Below are 19615 nucleotides of genomic sequence, written 5' to 3'. Positions count from 1 at the left end.
AGAGGTGCTTTGTAGGCTAGCCTTTGGCTGAGCTCTTACTATTACTGCAACAGCAAGGTCTATGAACCATGTACTCAAACCAAAATATCCAGGGAGACAAAAGTCCGGGAGATGCCAGAAATCTGTTATCAAAGACAAGACCACTGCCATACTAAATCAGCCATGCAAAACCAACAACAGTTCCACCCCCAAATGGATGGCAAAACTCCAGTGAAGACTCTTAAGAACAGGTTAGACAAATCCTGTCCAAAATGGTTTAGGCATAGTTGGTCGTGCCTTAGGATAAGGAAAAGAGTCATGCAGCTGTTTGAGAAACCTTTCAGCACTCGTTTCGGTGGTGGTCCTGTGATTACCTACAGGAAGGAAGAGAAACACATCCCAACCTACCTGTCCATACATCATCCCTCATTCTCCCCCAAGCTCAAAGGCGGCTCCCCTGCACTGGGGTTAATTACAGAGCAACTCAGACCCAGCCAAAAAAGACCCACCCTCAAGAAGTGTCATCTATAACCATCTATTTCATGAACTGCCAGAGTGCCATACTCCTCCTCTTCCCCCCACCTCCCTTCCCACCTCCGCCTGCCCTTTAAGGCTCCCAAATGCCTGTGTGCCGTATGTGGTGGCAGCTGAGTTTTTTAATATGCACTTATTAAGATCCTAATTGAATCCCGCATTGCCTTGTGTGCATCTTGCCAGCCGGAACATGAACAAGGCACCCTATAATTCAATTAGAAGGACCTGCAGCAAGCTAATCATTAGTCTGTCAGGTTGTTAAGAAAAAGATATCTAGGAATAGGGGAGGAAGTTAAACAAAGGGAGAACTGTTAACAGCACCCCTCCCCAATTCATGCAGAGACTCCCATACACATACTTGAAGCATGGAATCTGCAATGCCCAAGCACTTGAATGACAGCTCACCACATCACTCCAACAGTCCTTTCTCCTGTTTCAGGCAACTTAAACAGAACCTCAAAAGCTGGAATTAGACTTTTCCTCATCAGTCCTCCTCTGCTCACATTCACGAGAAAAATACCACTAATATACATGACTACTGTAAACAAGGAAACCTCATTACCTGCCAAAACCCTGTTGACAGAGGAATGGGTGGCCAAGCCAGGCTGTCCCCGTTCATGGAAAATCCCGGCATAAGGCAAGTACTCTGGCAGCAAGAAGCGTCTGCAAAACAAAGAGAGTAAGCTTACATAGAGAAAGACATCCCAGTATATTACAGCCCTGGACAGCAACTGCAATTACTTTGAGGAAACATGACTGTATTCCAGCAGACTATAGTAGAAGGAAGGCTGGACTCCTCCGCTTAGCCAACCACTTCACTGCTTCAAACCAAAGGCAAGTTACAGATTAGATACTCCTCTGATCAATGTGGCTGTGAAGATCAGCATTAAGTAAATCCTTTACCTCCCACAATAGCTTCCTAATCTCAAACCAGCATGTTGTGCTGAGAATCTCTGATCAGATTCTTTTCTCCTCCTATTCTGTGTTCACACTGTAGCCCGTAACCTGCAGGTAAGAAGCACTAAGACCATGCTGTCCTTCAGATGTCACAGGAGCAGCTGATCATACTAACATGCCATCTCAGGGGTCCCAGAAATTAGAATCCATCTGAAAGCACCAGAGAGCTGTACTGCAACTGGTACCTCCAGGATTTCCACACCCTTTTACTCTTACATGTACAAGCCTTACCTCGGGACAAAGCGCCCCAGCGATGGCGCAGACATGCGGGCATTCCGGGGAGCTCGGTGCCTGGATCGGTCTCCATTGTCCCTTCAGCAAAAGAAAAAAAAAGTACATTAAAAATACTATGTAATAAAGTGTTCTCCAAGAAAAGAAAAACCCAACAACATCACCTAGTCATCCTGAGTATGCCACTGAGATTTAAGGGTTCTCTTGCATAAGTCAATGTTCCAAATTCATACAACTTACTGTACCAAAGACTCCTGACAGTTTTACATACGGATCACCTAATGTCCACTTTCTTAATTGTTTGACAACGTCTCAAAAGTATCAACAAAAGCACAGAGAGTCAATGAATCAATGTCAGCACCTGAGCAAATGAACAAGAAACTTTAGAATTTGGACTGGGAGAGCAAAAGCAAGCACACCACAGTCCTGATGAGAACTTTCTGTTAGTCAGAGAGATCTGTAAAATTTCACTTTTTCATTCCCAGAAGTGCAGGCAAAAAGGCATAACCTGCAGACTATTCTTTTGCGCTCCTTCCCTCAAGGTCCAGTTTAAGTGCCATCACAGCTTAAGATAATCTCACCTTTCACAAGCTTTTCCAGCGAAGTCAGAAATGTTAGGTGGTATCAGACAAAATCGTACCTCCTCAAAAACCTCTCATTCTGTTTCACAATAAATGTCTGGGCCTTGGGGAATGAGGGGAAAAGGTCTAGCATCTATTGTCCTACAGCAGACACGGAGAAGTCTTCTCCCCAGGAGGGCAGTGCAACACTGAACACATTAGCCAGAGAGGCAGCGGAGCTGTCATCCTTGGAAGTCTCAAGACAGGAGTTAGACAAAGCCATGGCTGACACAGTCTGATTTTGGAATAACAACCCTACAACAAGCAGGAGGCCAAACTGGAGGACCTCCAGAGTCCCCAGCAAACAAAAGTCCTGATACTGCATTCATAGGTCACAAGAGGACCTGTAATTATATAGCACTAAAACTGTAAGGAAAATAATGAGACTCCATCAGTGACTCTGGGGTTTTGAAACAGACCTCCGCAGTGCTTTATTCTCCGTTCAGAAATTTACTCTCTGCATGACCTTGCACAAGTAGCAAGTCTGTTCTCCCTGGATTCCAGATCCCCATCTGTAATTGCAGCCCTATTTGTCTCCTTCCCAGGCAGTTGTGGGGAGAATATTACTTGCAGAGCCTTGGAATCACTAGGAAACTAAATATTCCTTATGCAACACACTAGCAGCACATTCCTAACCCACTCCAGCAAGCTGTGCATTTTATAATTTTTTTTTGTTTTGCTTTTTTAAAGTCAGTGAGCAAGAAACGTGGGCTGAGAAGAAAAGTCCATTACGTGGCTGTTTCCCACACACTTGAGGAACCAGGAACACAAGAGCAGAGGTTGTTCTGCAAAGCTCGTTAGCATTTCAAGCTATTTCACCAAACCCAGATCTAAATCCAAGCTCAAAGCTTCCATTTCTCCTCCCACTGCAGGCACAGGATTTGCAGTTCACAGCCAAAGCCGCACCTCGCCCTGAGGTTTCTGCGTAACCAGCAGGGTTCCTGAAATCGGCAATGTAAAAGCTGCTGCTGTTCTTTTATCAGAGGCCTCCAGCCTATTAAGATGTGGATCAATAACAGAAGGAATCCTGGGAACTCAAGTGCTGACATATCAACTTTTCCTGCTAAAGAGAAAAGGCCAAAGGGAAAAAGAAGTGTCATGTTCCAGATCTTGCCACACACAGTAAGAGCTAGTGAAAGTCAGACAAGAAATATACTTTTTAAAAGTCCATACAGCAGTTTTTGAAACATCGCTGAAATGCAGCCCTGGGAGAAAAGCAGCAAAACGGTTTTCAGGGTTTGCACTTGCTCTGGACATTTACTAGAATTAGAAGATGCTTTTGAAAGGGACAAATATCAGCTAGAGGAACAGCAGGACTACACCCTGCAGAACTCTCCAGTTGAAGAGAATCGTTTCAAAAGGAATGAGGAATTAGCTCCAGCAAACAAAAGAAAATAAAGATGCAAAGTCTCCTACAGTCCAAATCAAGAGACCTAAATCAACTAATTGTTCAAGTTTTTTAAAATGCCACTAGCCAATGCTCTTAGCATCCACAAAAACATTTTAGGACACAAATTTTCTCATCAATGAGACTTTCTGATGCAAGAACTCCATCTTGTACAGTCCCATTCACTGTGCATATAACCCTCCCCCAATACAAAAAGCCTAAAAGGGAAAAAATATAGGCTAGACTTTTCTTCAGTTTTCACCATGACAGACACAGCCTCTACCAATTCAAGAGACAGCAATCTATTTTTAACATCCCCTTAAAAAAATAATAATTTTAAAAACCACCACACCCCAACTGCCACTCCCCTATAACTCAAACAGCAGAATTAGGAATGAGAAACAGTGACTATCCTTTGAGAATGCTAGAATTCCTATTTACTGTAATGGAAGTGTAAGATACACTCCCCTGTGCTAAAGAGGAATATTACTAAACATTACTCTGAATCACTAATCTACAGAGTCATTTATATCTAAACTCCCATGTTCAACTCCATGCAAGAGTGTTTTTAAGCATCTAGTGCTGAAAAGCTAGAACAGCTGATATTACCCTGGTGCCAGCTGAAGATTATTTCTGCACCTTCTAAAAAGGAAAATTAAAAAAACCCCTACAGATCAGTGAAGATGGGTGGCACTTGGTGTTATTTCTGTACCACATACAGCCTGCTGACAGAGGGAGGAGAGCAGATGTTAGCATGACTGCAGTGCCAGTGTGAAGCACTCTGGCAAGAAATGAAAAGTTTCCAAAGTTCTCTAAAGTACTGGTGAAGATCTAATGCTCTACTTTCTATTTAGTGTCAACCACCTACACCCATTAGCTAATGATTTGCAGTGGATAGTTTAATTAACATAACCTGCAAAAGTGGATCCCTCAGAGTGTGTATGTCTACATAAAAAAAGCCTCTTCTGTAAAGCAACTCAGCAACCTTGCAAAAGTAAATGAAACAAAAATACGCCACAGCAAGTGCTCTCTAACAGGGCTAAAAAGGTGTCCTGCAATGCCCTTTGTTTTAAGTGCACCAGCAAATATGAACAGCACAGGGGAACTTCTGCAGTGAAAAAATAATAATGAAGGAACTAAGCAATCCATTGAGCAAGATGCAGGGAAAGAATCAGAAGTAATCAGCATGTAAGGTGACAAGGGAGACTTAATACTATAATTATTAACAGACAAATTAGTCTCAGGAGGAAAACTGCAAGAACCAACAAATGGTCAAAGCAACTTTATGGGTCTGGCTCAAAATTCAGGTTATTCATAATTTGTTCAGATACCAGTGTGGGACAAATCAAAACAGCGATGCGGAGAACAAGAGTTGGTAGGGGAAAAACAGTATTAATACTAAACAGAATGGAGCAGGAAAACAAAGCAATTCCCAAACATTCAGGAGATTTATGGACCTTTAATAGGGCATAAGAAGGATGAAAGTTCATCCTAAACTGGATAAGACAGTCAAATCTCCTTGGATTTTTCTGCTATTGTTTTGTTTGCTTGTTGAGAGAAAAGTTGACCAATGTAAATATAATGGAGCAGCAACGCCGGCTCTGAAAACAGAGATGGAGATGCAAAACTTTGCATCCTAAAGTTTGGAGAAAAAGGCATTCTTTCTCATCTGGTAACTTGGCTACGGCATTAATAACTGAGTGGATATAGAATATAGTCAAGACTGTCAGAAAGGAAAAAAGCTGTGTTCTGCTTTTCTATCTTGGCAAGAATTCTCTTTAATATTTAGAGATTGTTGTATCAGGAAGTGAAATTAAACACACAGCATGGGATTTCTAATGCAATCTGTTCGTCTAACTGTTGCCATTGTAGTCAATATTAAAACTCCCACTGACTACACTGCCAATAGATTTAAGTCAACAATGACCATTTTGAAAAGCCATTTAATTATCAGAGCCAGCACCAGTAAGCCATGCAAGTTCATAAGAATCAAAATATACCTGACCAAGCCAATTGTTCCATATTTTCAGCATTTTATCATGTTTCATGAGATCCAATTTAAAATGCTAAATCAATTTCTGTTGCAGAGGTTAGACACTTACATACAACAGAAATGCTAAATAATTGGTTAAGTGGCAGCTACTAATATCCGTAAGGGTTGGCACTGGATTCAGTTGCACCATCTTGTGTAACAAAAAAACAATAACATCTTCTCTGTACTTCAAACATTAAGTATCTCCACTTACTTGCTATCAATTTTTTAAGACTACAGGAGGTTAATTCAGAGGAGATAGCACAGAGGGCAGGAGTAGCACAGAGCAAGGAGGGCCCGAGTAGCACAAAGATCGTATCAGGAGCTCAGAGGAGGTTACCAGAAAATGCAAACTTATTTGGTCAGTCAAGGTTGGTCAAGTCTGCCTCTAAAGAGGGTACCTGGAGGATGTCATATTAAACTGGCCATACTAAAGAAGAAACAGATCCTGAAATCTTGCAATTCACTTCACAGGACTCACTGCCGATTTAGATGGAAACAGATGACATATCCTGGGAAGGGTATACTTACAAGAGCTGCACAGGACTACAAGACAGAGCGTGTACTATGTTTCACAAAGTTTATAGAAGTAGGAAAAAGGTGGTGAGGGGAACATTACATTTGCTGGTGATTCTAAGAACGTGTCAATCACCATCCCGATGAGTAAGGGACATACAGTGTTAGGAACACTATGATAGAAAGTTAACTCCTAGCTTTACAACTGAGAGGAACAGCAAATACCAGAAGATGTTAAAACTTTAGTTTTTCCTCTGTCTGATCCTGCAAGATCCTGAGCATCTCCTACAAATGAAGTTAGGGAAAACTGGAAACTTTTCTAGGAAATAAGCCTCTCAAAACAGAGAGGTAAACATGAAATAAATAAAACCTTGACATTCTGAATATTTCAGTGAGATACAGGTATCCTAGAAGACAAAAGGCAAAGCCACACTGCAAGTTGGTTGTAACTCTGCAGAAAGACATAGTAGCTGGAATAACATCTCCTGCATCAGCAGGACTAGGCTTATAATCAAAAAACACAGGTTCCATCCAGTATATGCTACTTTACTCACAATCCTTAAGTCTTGGAAAAGTTGCAAACTCAACCCAGGAAAAGGGGACCACCCTACTTATGGCTCTGAGGACAAGGGTATCTCACCAAAAAATAGGATTATGTTTAAGAGAAAGGTTTAAGACAACTGACTTATCTCTGAGCAGAGACTTTTTTCCACAAGTAGATACAAATAAGCAAGTCAGGAGCACTGGTCCTATCAAAACGGGTACAAGTATTGACAGCCACAGACATTAAAACGATGAAAACACTGATTTAAAAGAATATACATAATCTGGTAAAAATGAAAGGTATAAATTTATCTACACATCTTTGAAGGATATGACCATTACTGAAGGAAAAGTACTTAAGGCAGAACAGAAGGAGACAACAAGAAAATTTAAGCAAAAAGAAGCATCTGCTACACAAAAAGCTTTTCCTGGCACTAAGTGTACTAGGACTGTGGAGCAAACTCCCAAGTATAACACTGGAAGCCAAACAAAATTGAAGAATAAAAATATTAGAGAAACTGCAAAGAGCAGTGCTGCCCAGCTGGAGAGACAGGAACTAGAAGAATAGATTTTTAACATAGCTACTTAATATGGTAATTGATAAAGAAATTAGGTAAGTCACCCAAGACATGGTGCCTTTCCATCTTCTTATGTTCATTTGAAGGCTAAAATGCCAGTCTTTCACTAGCAGCTTTTTCAAAGGAACACCAAGGAAAATTTATGTCTATATATCAGCTAAAACTTCCTATAACCAGCAGACTGCTGAGTTACTAATGGCTCTCCTGACCAGAGGGAAACAAACCCCCCCGCCTTGATTACCTCTCAGAGGGCTGTTCAGGGGAAAATGTATTTACAGGATTAAAAAATGGCACTTCAGAAGATCAAGTGTTTCAGAGAAGCATCACATAAGAGAGGATTTATCACCTGGTCAAGAGAAACAGCAGCACTTGCCCATTAAATGCCAAGGATTAATTGCTTCAGAGAAAGACTGATTTGGAACCAGAATGAAGCACTCTTATCTAGGCACAGTATCCAGTTGTCCCTATTTTAATCACCTCACTGTGTGGTGGGCTCACAAATTGATGACACCTTTCAGGATAAGATTGATACACTCCATAGCTACAGTGAGTCATTAGAAAACAGAAACATCAGAGGCCAGATGAAGGTAGAGAATCCCTACTCCTCAGTCTAGACCTGGTATATGAGTATTGAGGAAACCACTGTATTCAGTGATTTATAAAAAAACAGGGCACCCAGCACTACAACCACATTTCCTCCGAGACCCCTTAATTAGTAATTTTCAAACATTCATCCAAACATGAGCATGACCAGGGAAAACATCACTATGGCTAATTCTAATCACTTGGAAACTTCACAACTGGTGCTCATTGAACACAGTTCGTAGCACAAACACGTAAACAACTGCCCCATCAGGTTTCAATACTGGAATAAAGTGTCAAAAGTAAGCACCAACTTTTTCTTTTTCCATTCTTCTTTTTTTCTTTTTTTAATATATTGCTCTATTATGCCACTGCTCTTCCAAGGGAAACAGAAATGAAAGCACAACTGCGCAAACAACCCTAATCTGTTAGACCTACAGGCTTGAAGAATGCTAACCACTGCCTGTTCTGTGTGGCCAGCAACAAATAACAGCTTGCTTCCTAATCACTCTCATTAATACCAGATGTCACCTACTAGGTGACCTAGTTTGACTTAAGAGTTTCACAGACACAAAATAAAAGCAAAAGGAAAACAATGAACACAGCTCCTAAGTAGCAGAAAAACTCAGATGGATGAAGGGTACCATCTTGACATCAAAACTGTTTCTACAAGCCCAGGCAACCAACAGTATGGAATATGATGTGAGCTTTTCTGGCAACTGTCATCTTTCAAAAGGCACTCATTCTTTCACTGCCCTGCTATAAAGACACTTGCCTTGCTGGAATGCGACTTAATGGTAAAACAATATTATGCTGGAGAGGTTAGCAATATCCTGCAGTACTGCTGCAAGGAAATAGTCGTTGCCTGTCACTGCATCCAGGCAGTATTATTAGACATTAAGACCAAGATAAGGGGAATATAAAAGACTGTCACAAAAGATAAAGATAAAAAGAATAGGGAAAATGAAGCTGCAGGCTACTATGAGTAGATCACAAGCCAAGCTAAGACTCTCACTAATCCTTGAAAAATGAAGTTCAAAGAGTAGATTCAATATCATTCCTGTTCATCCAGGACTTGTTAGCATTCTTAGCCTGAAACTGTGTTTAAGATGATGAATATAATTAACATAAATTTCTATGTATCTGGAAGCAACATCCCAGTGCTAACTGCTCCAGAAACCTATAACAGAAAGGAAAAAAAAAAACCAACACAGAAAGTGACCACCAAGTTCCACAAAATTCAGGTCTGCCTTGAAAGCCGGTTTTGAAAAGGTCCATCTTCATCAAAAACAATGAGGCAGAGCCATACGAGCCAAGAAACAGAGGCAGAGGAAACAGCATCAAAACCACAGATAAAAGGGCTCTGGGAAGAAAACAAAGGGCTCTGGGAAGAAAACAACAAAGGCAGGTATGTACAATGTACAATAAATAGCAATCCTGCTTTTAATATCTTTATCTGAACTCAAATAACAACTTACTAACAAGAATATTATTTGTAGCTGCTCAAGTAAGAGAGACAAATAACAAACAGTCCCATCTAAGACTTCCAGAAAGAAATCGCTTTTTCTGCAGTATACTGGTGTGTCATGGATCCTAAAAATCCATTTCCATTAGCATTTAAGTGACCTGAAGAGCCCATATAGATTCTCACATCTCCTACCATGTCTTTTGTTAACCTCAAATGTAAACATCAGGATGATAAGGAGAAAAATGAAAAAAATACCAAAACCAGCCTAATTGCTTTTAAAAACCTTGCGGTTCAGATATGCTACCCTTCCACCACTACACCAAAAGGCTACCATTGATCAAGTCATCTCTCTTACCCACCGTTACTACGCCCTATCCGAACTTAGCACTGGGCATCCCATCCATCCTGTTGTGTCAGCTTAAGCTATGGTCACCCTACAGAGTTAACCTCTTTCCTTACCTCTGGGATTCCCTACGCTTCTCTCTCCACAATGACAGAACTTGTCTTACTGTTCTGGAGCCGTGGATCAAAAGCTCCATACTTATTTCAAGTCTCACAAAAAAACTTTAGCCATTCCAATCTCTCCTTTCTCCTGCCAAGAAAACCTGGCTCCTATTTGAAGGAGTTTCTTTTGCAGAAGTTGAAGGTTGTCACAGGAAGGAAAAAACACTCTGAAATACACGAATGCACAGTGAACAGCTGGGAAGGAGAGCAGTAAAGACCGAGACTGGCTGTACAAAGAGTCTGAGTTCTACCCGTGTGCTCTTAGTAGTTGGTGTGCCAAGGGAAAACAGCAGGTGCATTGTGAATTGATTGCATTTCTGCAGATTAGTGCTCCCATTGCTGTGCCTCTAGCAAATAATGATATAGAGTCAGACTGAAAAGGTAGAGACTGGATTTAAACACGAGCATGGAATTCCTTCACAAGGGTAGGGAAGAAGTTACTTCAGTAAGTGGTAATCTCCAACCTCTCCCCTCACTCAAACTTTCCAAAAATCTCTTTCTGTCTCCACCATTAAGCAAACCACATGCTTATTCTCACCATGCACACAACTCCCTCCCCGAAACCCACTTCCACCATCCCACTTGAGAAGTAATAGGGAGAACAGAAGCCCAAACCAAACCTACTACACAAGTGCACACTACTGAGTACCCACACTGCCACAGCCATTGTCTCCCCTTCTCTCTCTCATAATAATGTTAGTTCAGACACAATTGCTTCCAAGCAGCTCCTAATTAATATTTTCAGTTACCAGTGCACAAGTCAAGGTTCTTAAAGAAGCTAACAAGAAAAGATGCTTTAAATGAAGACATTCCAAAAGAAGGGTGATTGCCTGGATATCTCGCATGAATGTCTAATCAGCCATGCACTTTTCTCCCTAATACATAAAAAAGTTAAACCAAAATGCTAGCTTGAAGTGGAGCACTGACTATAACACAAAACACTTCACCTATGGAAGAGGCCAAAAACAATCTACCATACTATTCTCCGAAATAAATGAAAATCATATTCAAGAAACGAGAAGTGAGACTTACAGCTTTAATGCAGTGGCAGTCAGCTGGCAGGTTGCAATCTTAGAACCTTTTAAGGCAAGAAGCTATTAGAGGAACTTAGATGCGGCAGTTCTTGCCGTGACAGTGTCAATAAAGCAACCAAAAATGGCAGAAGACAGGCATGGCGGATACTCATGTATCTTATGCACTTATGAAGAGACTTCTGTAAGATGTCCATCTGAGAAACCACAAGTCTTGGTCCAGAATATGCCTTAAACAGAAGGATTTTAAGTTGACTAATAAAGCCAAATAATGTCACCCTGGATCTTGTAAGCTTTCCATAAGTGATTCATCATCTCTACAAAGCAAGAGCCTGCTTCCACAAAACCAGAATGCCCATTATGGTCTCAGTAAAACAGTGCCTACAGTGCTCAAACTCTCTGTCTGGGTGCTCAGTGGTGTCTCAAAAGAAATTAAAAATATAAAGCACCAAAACAACATATCAGACCTGTGAGGTAAAGCCCTTCTTGTAGAAACCCAATAAAGACCTTCCTAGTCTGTGACAATGGCACAACTGAATAGATCCACCCCAGCACAGATCCTCCTGGGAGGAAGGAAAAAGGAGAGGATAGAAAGGGGAAAAGCTGCAGACATTAAAAAAGAGTGTAATCTCCAAGCTCCTTCATATCTATATTCTACCAGGCAGCCCACTCTCAAAAGCAGACAGAGGAGTCAGCCACAGCCACACCTTTAGCCTCGGCCTGAAAGCCTTTATAGAACTGTAGTGAAGGATTTGAGCAAGGCTTTCAGACAGCGAGGTGGTGCACTGTCCTATATATCTGCTTTTCAGTCTGACAGATAAAATGAACCTGTATTTGTATATTTGTTCCCACGCTTACTGCAGACAAAAAGGGACATACATGGCCAGAATTCATCTGCAGAAACACCTTCATATTCTGATTATGGTGACAGATTTAGAATTACACATGAAAAAAATTAGCTAGCGCTATCCAAGGAGTCCTAGGAGCATCACCCACAGTCTCCAGCATCAGAGCTGTTCCAGACTGAAGGAAGTCTCTAGAAAGAGACCCAGTCAAATTCGTTGAAGAAGTCAAAAGAAAAGATAGTTTAGTTCTAAAAATCTACATTTACTATGTGATCCAAACATAAGACACTCAAAAGACTTTGAAATTAAAGAGTTCAACATCTATGATTTGTCTATAAAGAATCTGTTTTTACCAGTTATGCTGGAAGACTAAAGTGACGTCATTCTCCATTCAGAGATTCTTATCCCAGAATACAAGAAGCTTTTTCCTTTTACCTTAGGATTCTGCTAAAGCTAACCTTAAAACCCACTCATATCAATTTATCTGTTAATAACCTAATATTACAATCTGTGTATATATATTACAAACTGTATTAAATGCTTTCATGCAGACATGACTACGTTTACAGTTGTCAGTTGTATTCAGTAAGCAGTAAGATGACAACAGTGACAGGTTAAACACAGGCAGCACATGTAGAGAGATAAGATCTTATTAGACCAAATAACACAGTTATAGCTTGTGTCTCCCTCCTCCTCCCCTGTCCATAAAAGCTGCTGTAACAGAAGGATATTATTAATATCTATAAAAATCACTTTAATTCACATTCTTAGGCCAACACTACTGCTATTGCTATCACAAACTAAATGCGTTTATGAATTAATTCAGATGAGATTCTGGAGAAACTGCATGGAGAAAATTACACTATTAGACTGACACACAGGAGGAGAGGCTTTAGCTTAAATTTAGAGGCCATATGTACACAAACAGTGCAAAGGCCAAGTTTTTCACGCCCCTTACTAGGTCATTAGGTAAGCAAAGCTGAAAAGATACAAGAATGAATCTTAGAGGAGAAAAAACCCTCAGAACGCCACAAAAAGATGAGAGCTCAGAAAGGCTTGTCTCCCAGGCACCCTGCACAAGCACAGGGTTCACTCCTTACCCAGTGCTCTATGTATAGTAAAACCAACCAGTGTTTAATGCCCCTTACACCTTTCTCCTGATCTCTAGGAAAATGAAAGAAGAGAGAATATTTACCAATTACATTAACCAGTTTAGAAAGATAAAGCATCAAGGCAATTTGCTATGGCTTTTACATTAAAAAAAATTCACTGGATTCCAGGAGAAAAGCAAGAGCTGCAGACAGCTAGACACAATAGCAACTCCCTGTCCTACATCAGATTTGAAGAAGCAGGGAAGCCAGACCATCTAGATCAGGGCAAGAAAGAAATACATGAAGAAATACATGACCCTGCTCAGGTGAGCAAGCAAAGAATGAGGGACACAGGAGCCAAAAGGAGAAGCAAGAACTCTGTATAAGAGATTTCATTGTGAAGTGTCAGCAGAAGAAATCAAATGAGTCACGAGACAAGTTTCAGCTCTAAGGACCCCTGCACAACAGCTCCCTCTAATCAGCCAGGAGAAATAATGAAGCAGAGAAGGAAAAAGACAGCATGTCTTGAAATATTCAACCAACAAATTCAGTCACTGCACAGTAAGGAATAAACACTTCTTTTTGCTTAGTATGAAATGAAAGACAACTTTAGCATGGCTGATTGAACTGCTTCCCTGACTGGGTGCTCTTACCATGTGAATATTATCTGCAGGGGAACACACTTCTCTGCAGGCATTTGCCTGGCTCTGTGAGTGAAGAACTTACCATCTTTTCTTTTCCCAGCAGAACAAGCCACCCCAGACAAATGAAATGGAATAATGGAAATACTAAGGTCTATGCTTGCGACGCACCTGCCTCTCAAAATGGGCCCAACAGCCACCATATTTCTGCTCTTCCAGACCACGAAGCTGCTTGGGAAAAGCTACTAGGCAATGACTCTTCTGCATTATCTGCCCTCATTTACATCTTACACAAACAAGGCCACAATGACAGGGAAGACAGTCACTCACCCTGTACTTCTGAATATTTAATTGCTGGAGCATGAAGTGACAGCTTCACAGAACAACATTCTAAGGGGAAAAAAGTCTACCACTACTTAAAAAGTCAGAAAGGGATTAATATCTTGCCTTTCTGGGAATAGCTAGTGCTACCAGTGTCCTTCATAAAGGGACTTCACCCTCACACAAAGGACACGGAGCTTTAACAACATGCCATCTCAAGTATGCACCACTACAGCAAGTGAACATGAAAGTTATGACAGTAGCAAAGTTGACAGCATCCTCTGCTGGCAGCAGCAACATAAAAGCCCAGATTTTTGAGGAGTTCATAGCTCCCATCAAACACACCTCCCTACTACACTACCACTATAGACTTCTATGACCATGCTCAGAATCATCCTATGTTTTAATCACAATATACACAAAGGGGGGAAAAATTCAGTTAAATACTTAAAGTACTCAGGGAAAATCCCATATTTAAAAGGAAATGACTGAAGACAGACTAGAAAGATCATATTCTCTTTTCTGCTAAAATGGATTTTAATCTAAATTCCTGAGCTTTTGGTCTCCATGCCATCTAAACAATCCATTACTATACTTCCATTTATTGGAAAGGGTTTGCAATAAATTTGTTTGCTGGGATTACACTGGGTATCACTAGAAGTCCAAAAGCAGATGCTGGAGAGCAGACTTTAAAAGTCTGTCAGGATAACCACTCAAAAGAAAATATAGTGGCTTACAGGAGTGCTCTTCTAAGGTTTGGATGCAGAGTCATTCCTCACTTTGACACAATGGGCCATTTGCTTTCCTTACAGAAAACTAAGCCTTAACACAGATTCACAATCACCAAAAAAACAATCCCAGGAACTTCAGCTAATCTGACAGAGTTGTACAGACAGAGCAAGTAAAAGTAACAGAACATGTTTGGCTGTCTCCTACAGCCTTAGACCAAAGAACTAAGTCCTGCAAAGCCTCTTAGTGGTTCCTGTTCTATCTCAAGATTTGAAGGCTCTAATAAACTCTTGGCTCCCCATCTGTTCCATGGAAGAAAAAGATTCCCCCCTTCTTTATCTAACCAGTCTTTTAAATCTGGTTGAGATAGCCTGATGTGTTGAAGGTAGCCTAAAGCATCTTAATTTTCATAACAGAAATGACAAGACCCATTTGTAGCAATCACTGCTCTAATTATTGATTGAATGACTTGACTTAACCTGTTCCTACAGGAAGCCTGAGATGTCTTTGATTGGTAAACAGTAGGAAGCCACAAAGCAGTCTTGGGCTGACAACAGACTCAAGCAAGAGGGCAAGGCAGCACGCACACTTACTCAAAATCTTCAAATTCCAGATCATTTCCGTCTACAGCTGGGCTTGAGTTCTCTGAAGTGGAAGAAGAGGAGGAGGAAGAGAGGAGACGTGTTTTGTTGGTATCGCATAGAGCGTTGTCGAATACTGTCCCTCCGGGAAAGATACTGGATCATCCTCTGCGCGTAATATGCAGCAGGAGACAACCTGAGAGAGAGAGAGATATACAGACACTCGTTACACAAGTATAGAATGACAGCCAGTCCTATTTTTCCTTTTGAGCTCCAAGTGTCAGGACAGTAACAGCACATCACAAAATTGGCTGTTTGCATTTTATCCGCGAGTAAGACAGAGTAAATAAAGAAACCAAGTAGAAGTAATTTTCCCTTTATATGCTACACTCCCACGTGATTCCCTTGTTCTGCAAACAGAAGCACTACACAGTACCTATAGACAAAAAGCTCATCGACAGCACAGAGAAGTTTGCTTCTCGGGACTCTTTGGAGCCCACTGTTTCATCCATTGTTTCATTTATTACTAGTTCACACATCTAACCCCAGCAAGCATCCCTGATAAGAATCAAGCCCACTCCCAACGTGAACTCTACTTGCAATGCCAAACCACAGCAGTGTTCAAATAAACATCGAAGGAAGGTGTTGTTTTGAGAGTACTTAATGGGAGCACCATAAAGTATCAAGCAGGAGGGAAAAAAGATTTAACAGCTTTGTTTAACTATTTTGTAATCCAAATGGTAGGGATTTTCATATAGTGGCAATTTAATCAGATCCACTACATGTATGTTAAAAGGAGCATTAAAAGCCTTGCATCCCACCTGAAAGGAAAACCTTCCTCTGCAATTAATTCTTAATTCTCTCTCATGCATAACTTGGCCTTTGTTTGCATCAGTTATCCCGCACCAGTATTACCCCCTTCCTTGATGCTAGACAGGTAAAAACACTCTCTTTTCCAACCCTGCATATATCCACAGCTCCTAGCACACGCTTTCTGTGACACAGTTACTCAGTATTAAAGTCCAGACACCTCAGATGCTTAAATAATCATTTATTTAGCCTCATTTGAATTAGACTTGAACTCTAATTTGGGGGGGAAGGAGGGGAGACAACAACAATCCCCCCAAAGTAATTAGATATTAAGATGTCTATTTCTTTAACTTCTAGCTCCCTGCCCCCCCCTCCCCCTTTCCATACATGTGTTTGATTTTGTTCTTTTTTATTCAATTCAAGTTACCAGACTGGTACTTCCTGAGGTCATGAAAATACAATCTCATTTCCTGCAAAGGCACCACGGGCAAGAGACTGATAATGGAGAGAGTAGCCCTAATTTTTAATCTACAAATGAAAACGCGAACAGCTTTAAACAAAGAAAAATAAAACAAAAAGCCTCAAATGAACAGTGAATTCCAGGGGATAGTCTAGAGATGAAAATATTCTCATTTGCAATCACAAAGAGAGGTGGCCTGTCTGCCTTATAGGAATGCTACCTATCTTCAGAACAGAGTTTCAAGCTAAATTCATTTTACAGTGTACCTCACCGTCAGCCATGAAGACTCTTAAGGATATGTTTAACTTTATCGTGACCAATACTAGAGTTTCACTCTGTTACACTACAACCAGCGTCAAAAATGCAACTCCATAATAATCTCTGATAATATGATCGTTAGAAGACTTTTTATTTTTTCTCTCTTCCAGAGCTGTGCTGATTCTATGGGAACGTACTGGGAATAAGATTTTGCTTATATATGGATGTTTCACATCCACATTCATTCCACCATACATTCAGGGCACATAAGCAAAAGAGAAAGTGGCAAGAAAGAAGGAATTAGAAGTCATGTAGACATAAAGAGAGAATGTCTTCCCTAAGGTAAGTTCCCTGTACCCTACTAGGCTGCCACATTGGTAGAGGGAAGTTTAGCAGACCAGCTCAGGGGTCTAAAAACTTTGTCAATAAGCAGCAAAAGGGTAAGGTGAACCACACACACAGTTTGTTTTGGATTCCTCCTGGATCTTTTATGCACCGTTTGATGAGTTAAAGCTGTTCGTGCTTATATAACATTGAAGGCTTCGCTGTGCAAACACAGCACTTCTCTCTACTACCCTGAAGATTTAATAGGCCAAGTATAAAAAAGCAAGGCATTACAGCAGTGCACTCGTAAGTGAGGAGCTGTTCTCTTCTTTGGCCTTTTCCATAATCCAAAGCCTCTGTGTATGCCTAAAAATAAGTCTACGGCATAATACGTGCACATAGAGAAAGAAAGGAAGTGGAAACAAGGCAACACTGGAAAACATGAACAGTGGTCTCAGCAGTCCAGCAGTGTAATCACTGAAACTTTTTTCTTTCCTAATATCACACCAAGGAAGAGTTATACAGAAGGGTATGAAGAATGAGTTTTGCAGACGTTTAGTCTTCCCAAATTATGCAGCACATCACAAGAGAAAACACAGTGATGCTACTTAGAAGAATGAGAAGGAGTAGGCAATAAAGACTTGCCATAATGGATGATGAGATGCCAGATTCAGCTTCCTGACAGCACATGGTATGTAGACTGGATAGACTGTGAAAAAGATTTCCAAAGAGAAGACAAGAAGCTTACGTCTGATACACAGAAAGCAAGGTGCGAGGGATAAAATACAAAAAGGGCAGGGAAGAAACATATTCGAAGCAACAGGCTAAGAAATTAATGTTTGCAGATGAGTGCATGCAGGGCAAAAAAAAAAAAATTGTATTTGTCAGGCTGTATCTGTCTTTAGAATACAGTTATGACACAAATCAGAACCAGAGCTGAAAGCCAGCATAAGAGAATTTGCTGTCCTAGAGGGAGGAGAAGGCTGCAAAGCAACATAAGAAACACTGGTTAACATTAAACATAACTCTTCAGTTCATTCAGCTATTGAACACAACTGTAAATCAGCCCCTGACCAAAGTTAGTCTACCAGCTGGCTAAACACAAGCCAGTCACAGCAGGCTGCCTAGTCCATTTATTTCTCACCTGTGCTTCTAACAAAGCAGTGGCAAAACACAGATAGAGGTTATTCAGTAATTTTTAAACCAAGTTTGCATCCACAGGACAGTATTTGACAACACCACAGGAGCTAAATTAACCTAGTCTCTAGGGTGACTGGACCCCATTTACTGGAGCAGATGGTTCAGAGGAGGAGAGGCTATGCTGCTACAGCTAATGGCCACAGAACGAGGCACTGAGTGGGAGAAATGCCACAGTGCAAAAACCAGACCGAACAGCTTCTGTCCAATCCAACAACCATGTGATCGAGAAGCAGTGCATTCTCTAGGCACCCAGTGCTGCTGGCTGGACAGTTGGAAGTGGAACTGAGGGAAGGAAGTGTTTTCCTAGCACTAGTAAAGTTCAAGTATCTTGCTCTAAATGGCATCGTAAGTACTAAAGAGCGAGCTACTACATAGCACAGTGTCCTCAGCTACAGCCAGATATCCGATCCAGCTGGCTGTATTTATGGACAACATGAAGATTTTTACACAAAGGTTGCTTCTCTTCACCCTCCCCCATTTTAGTATCTTCTAAGGAAGTAAATTAAAAAAAAAAAATCACAAGAACGTCAACTGGAGAATGTCTAGACCCAGTTCCCCAAGACAGCCACAAGAATTGGTATATCTGCATCCAAGAGCACTATACTGCTGTGCTGACCCCCAAGCTTCCTAACATTTCAGAAGTACTGACACCACTCATCAATCCGGCCTCGATGCTGATGGCCAGGATGTTCACTAACATTATTACAGCTCACACCTCTAAATGACTCTCAGCCAGCAGACATGTTTTAAAGGGGTTACCTGATTTGTGTCATTAATTTCCTTGGTGATATCTACAGTACATACCACCAATCCTTGACCTGAAGGCAATGCTAGTAGCAGACACCAACTTTTGGCTGCTTCCATTCCACTTAAGCCTTCAACTCACAGGCAACATTCAGCCTGAGGGTCTCTCTCCCAGTAACCTTCTAGCAGCTTAGATTTTTTCTACAGACATATCTACCAAACAGTCTGGGAGCATCTCTGAGTATTTCTATTTTAATAAATAAATAAATAAATACAAGTGTTCTTTGATGACAGCTTTGTTTGATTCCTCTGCAAATTGTTTTCGGAGCTCAGTACATATGGAAACTGTGGCGAACAGAACAGCCAAGCTGACCTTAGAGAAGTTCAGCAAGGTCTTTCAGAGAAAGACTGCTGCAGTCTACATCAGAATATTCATTCTAAATCTGAGGGAACTTCAAAAAATGTTCTCCCTGCCTCACTCCTGACCTAGATTATTCAAATATAGCACCATTACAGACAGTAGATGCAGAAACAAAACTAATACACACACATGCTCTTAAAAATAAATTCTTCAGATCATGGAGTCCACTAGAGACAGCTTGGTCTTAAAGAGGTACATATATTTCCCTCAGGGGTTGGTATTGGGACA

The 19615-nt window shown here is 40.9% G+C and overlaps 1 protein-coding gene across 1 annotated transcript in view; it reads right to left on the bottom strand.

The window, feature by feature from the left end:
- Positions 1-19615, bottom strand: part of AMBRA1 (autophagy/beclin-1 regulator 1) — a 127158-nt gene that overhangs the window by 81652 nt on the left and 25891 nt on the right. The window contains 4 exon segments of the mRNA XM_009329748.1: positions 1076-1176; positions 1702-1782; positions 15183-15271; positions 15273-15366. Coding sequence (XP_009328023.1) covers positions 1076-1176; positions 1702-1782; positions 15183-15271; positions 15273-15366 — 365 coding nt within the window.

This window comes from Pygoscelis adeliae, unplaced genomic scaffold (genome assembly GCF_000699105.1).
Source record: "Pygoscelis adeliae isolate BGI_AS28 unplaced genomic scaffold, ASM69910v1 Scaffold117, whole genome shotgun sequence".
NCBI classification, from domain to species: domain Eukaryota; kingdom Metazoa; phylum Chordata; class Aves; order Sphenisciformes; family Spheniscidae; genus Pygoscelis; species Pygoscelis adeliae.
This window is presented reverse-complemented; position numbering and strand designations above follow the sequence as displayed.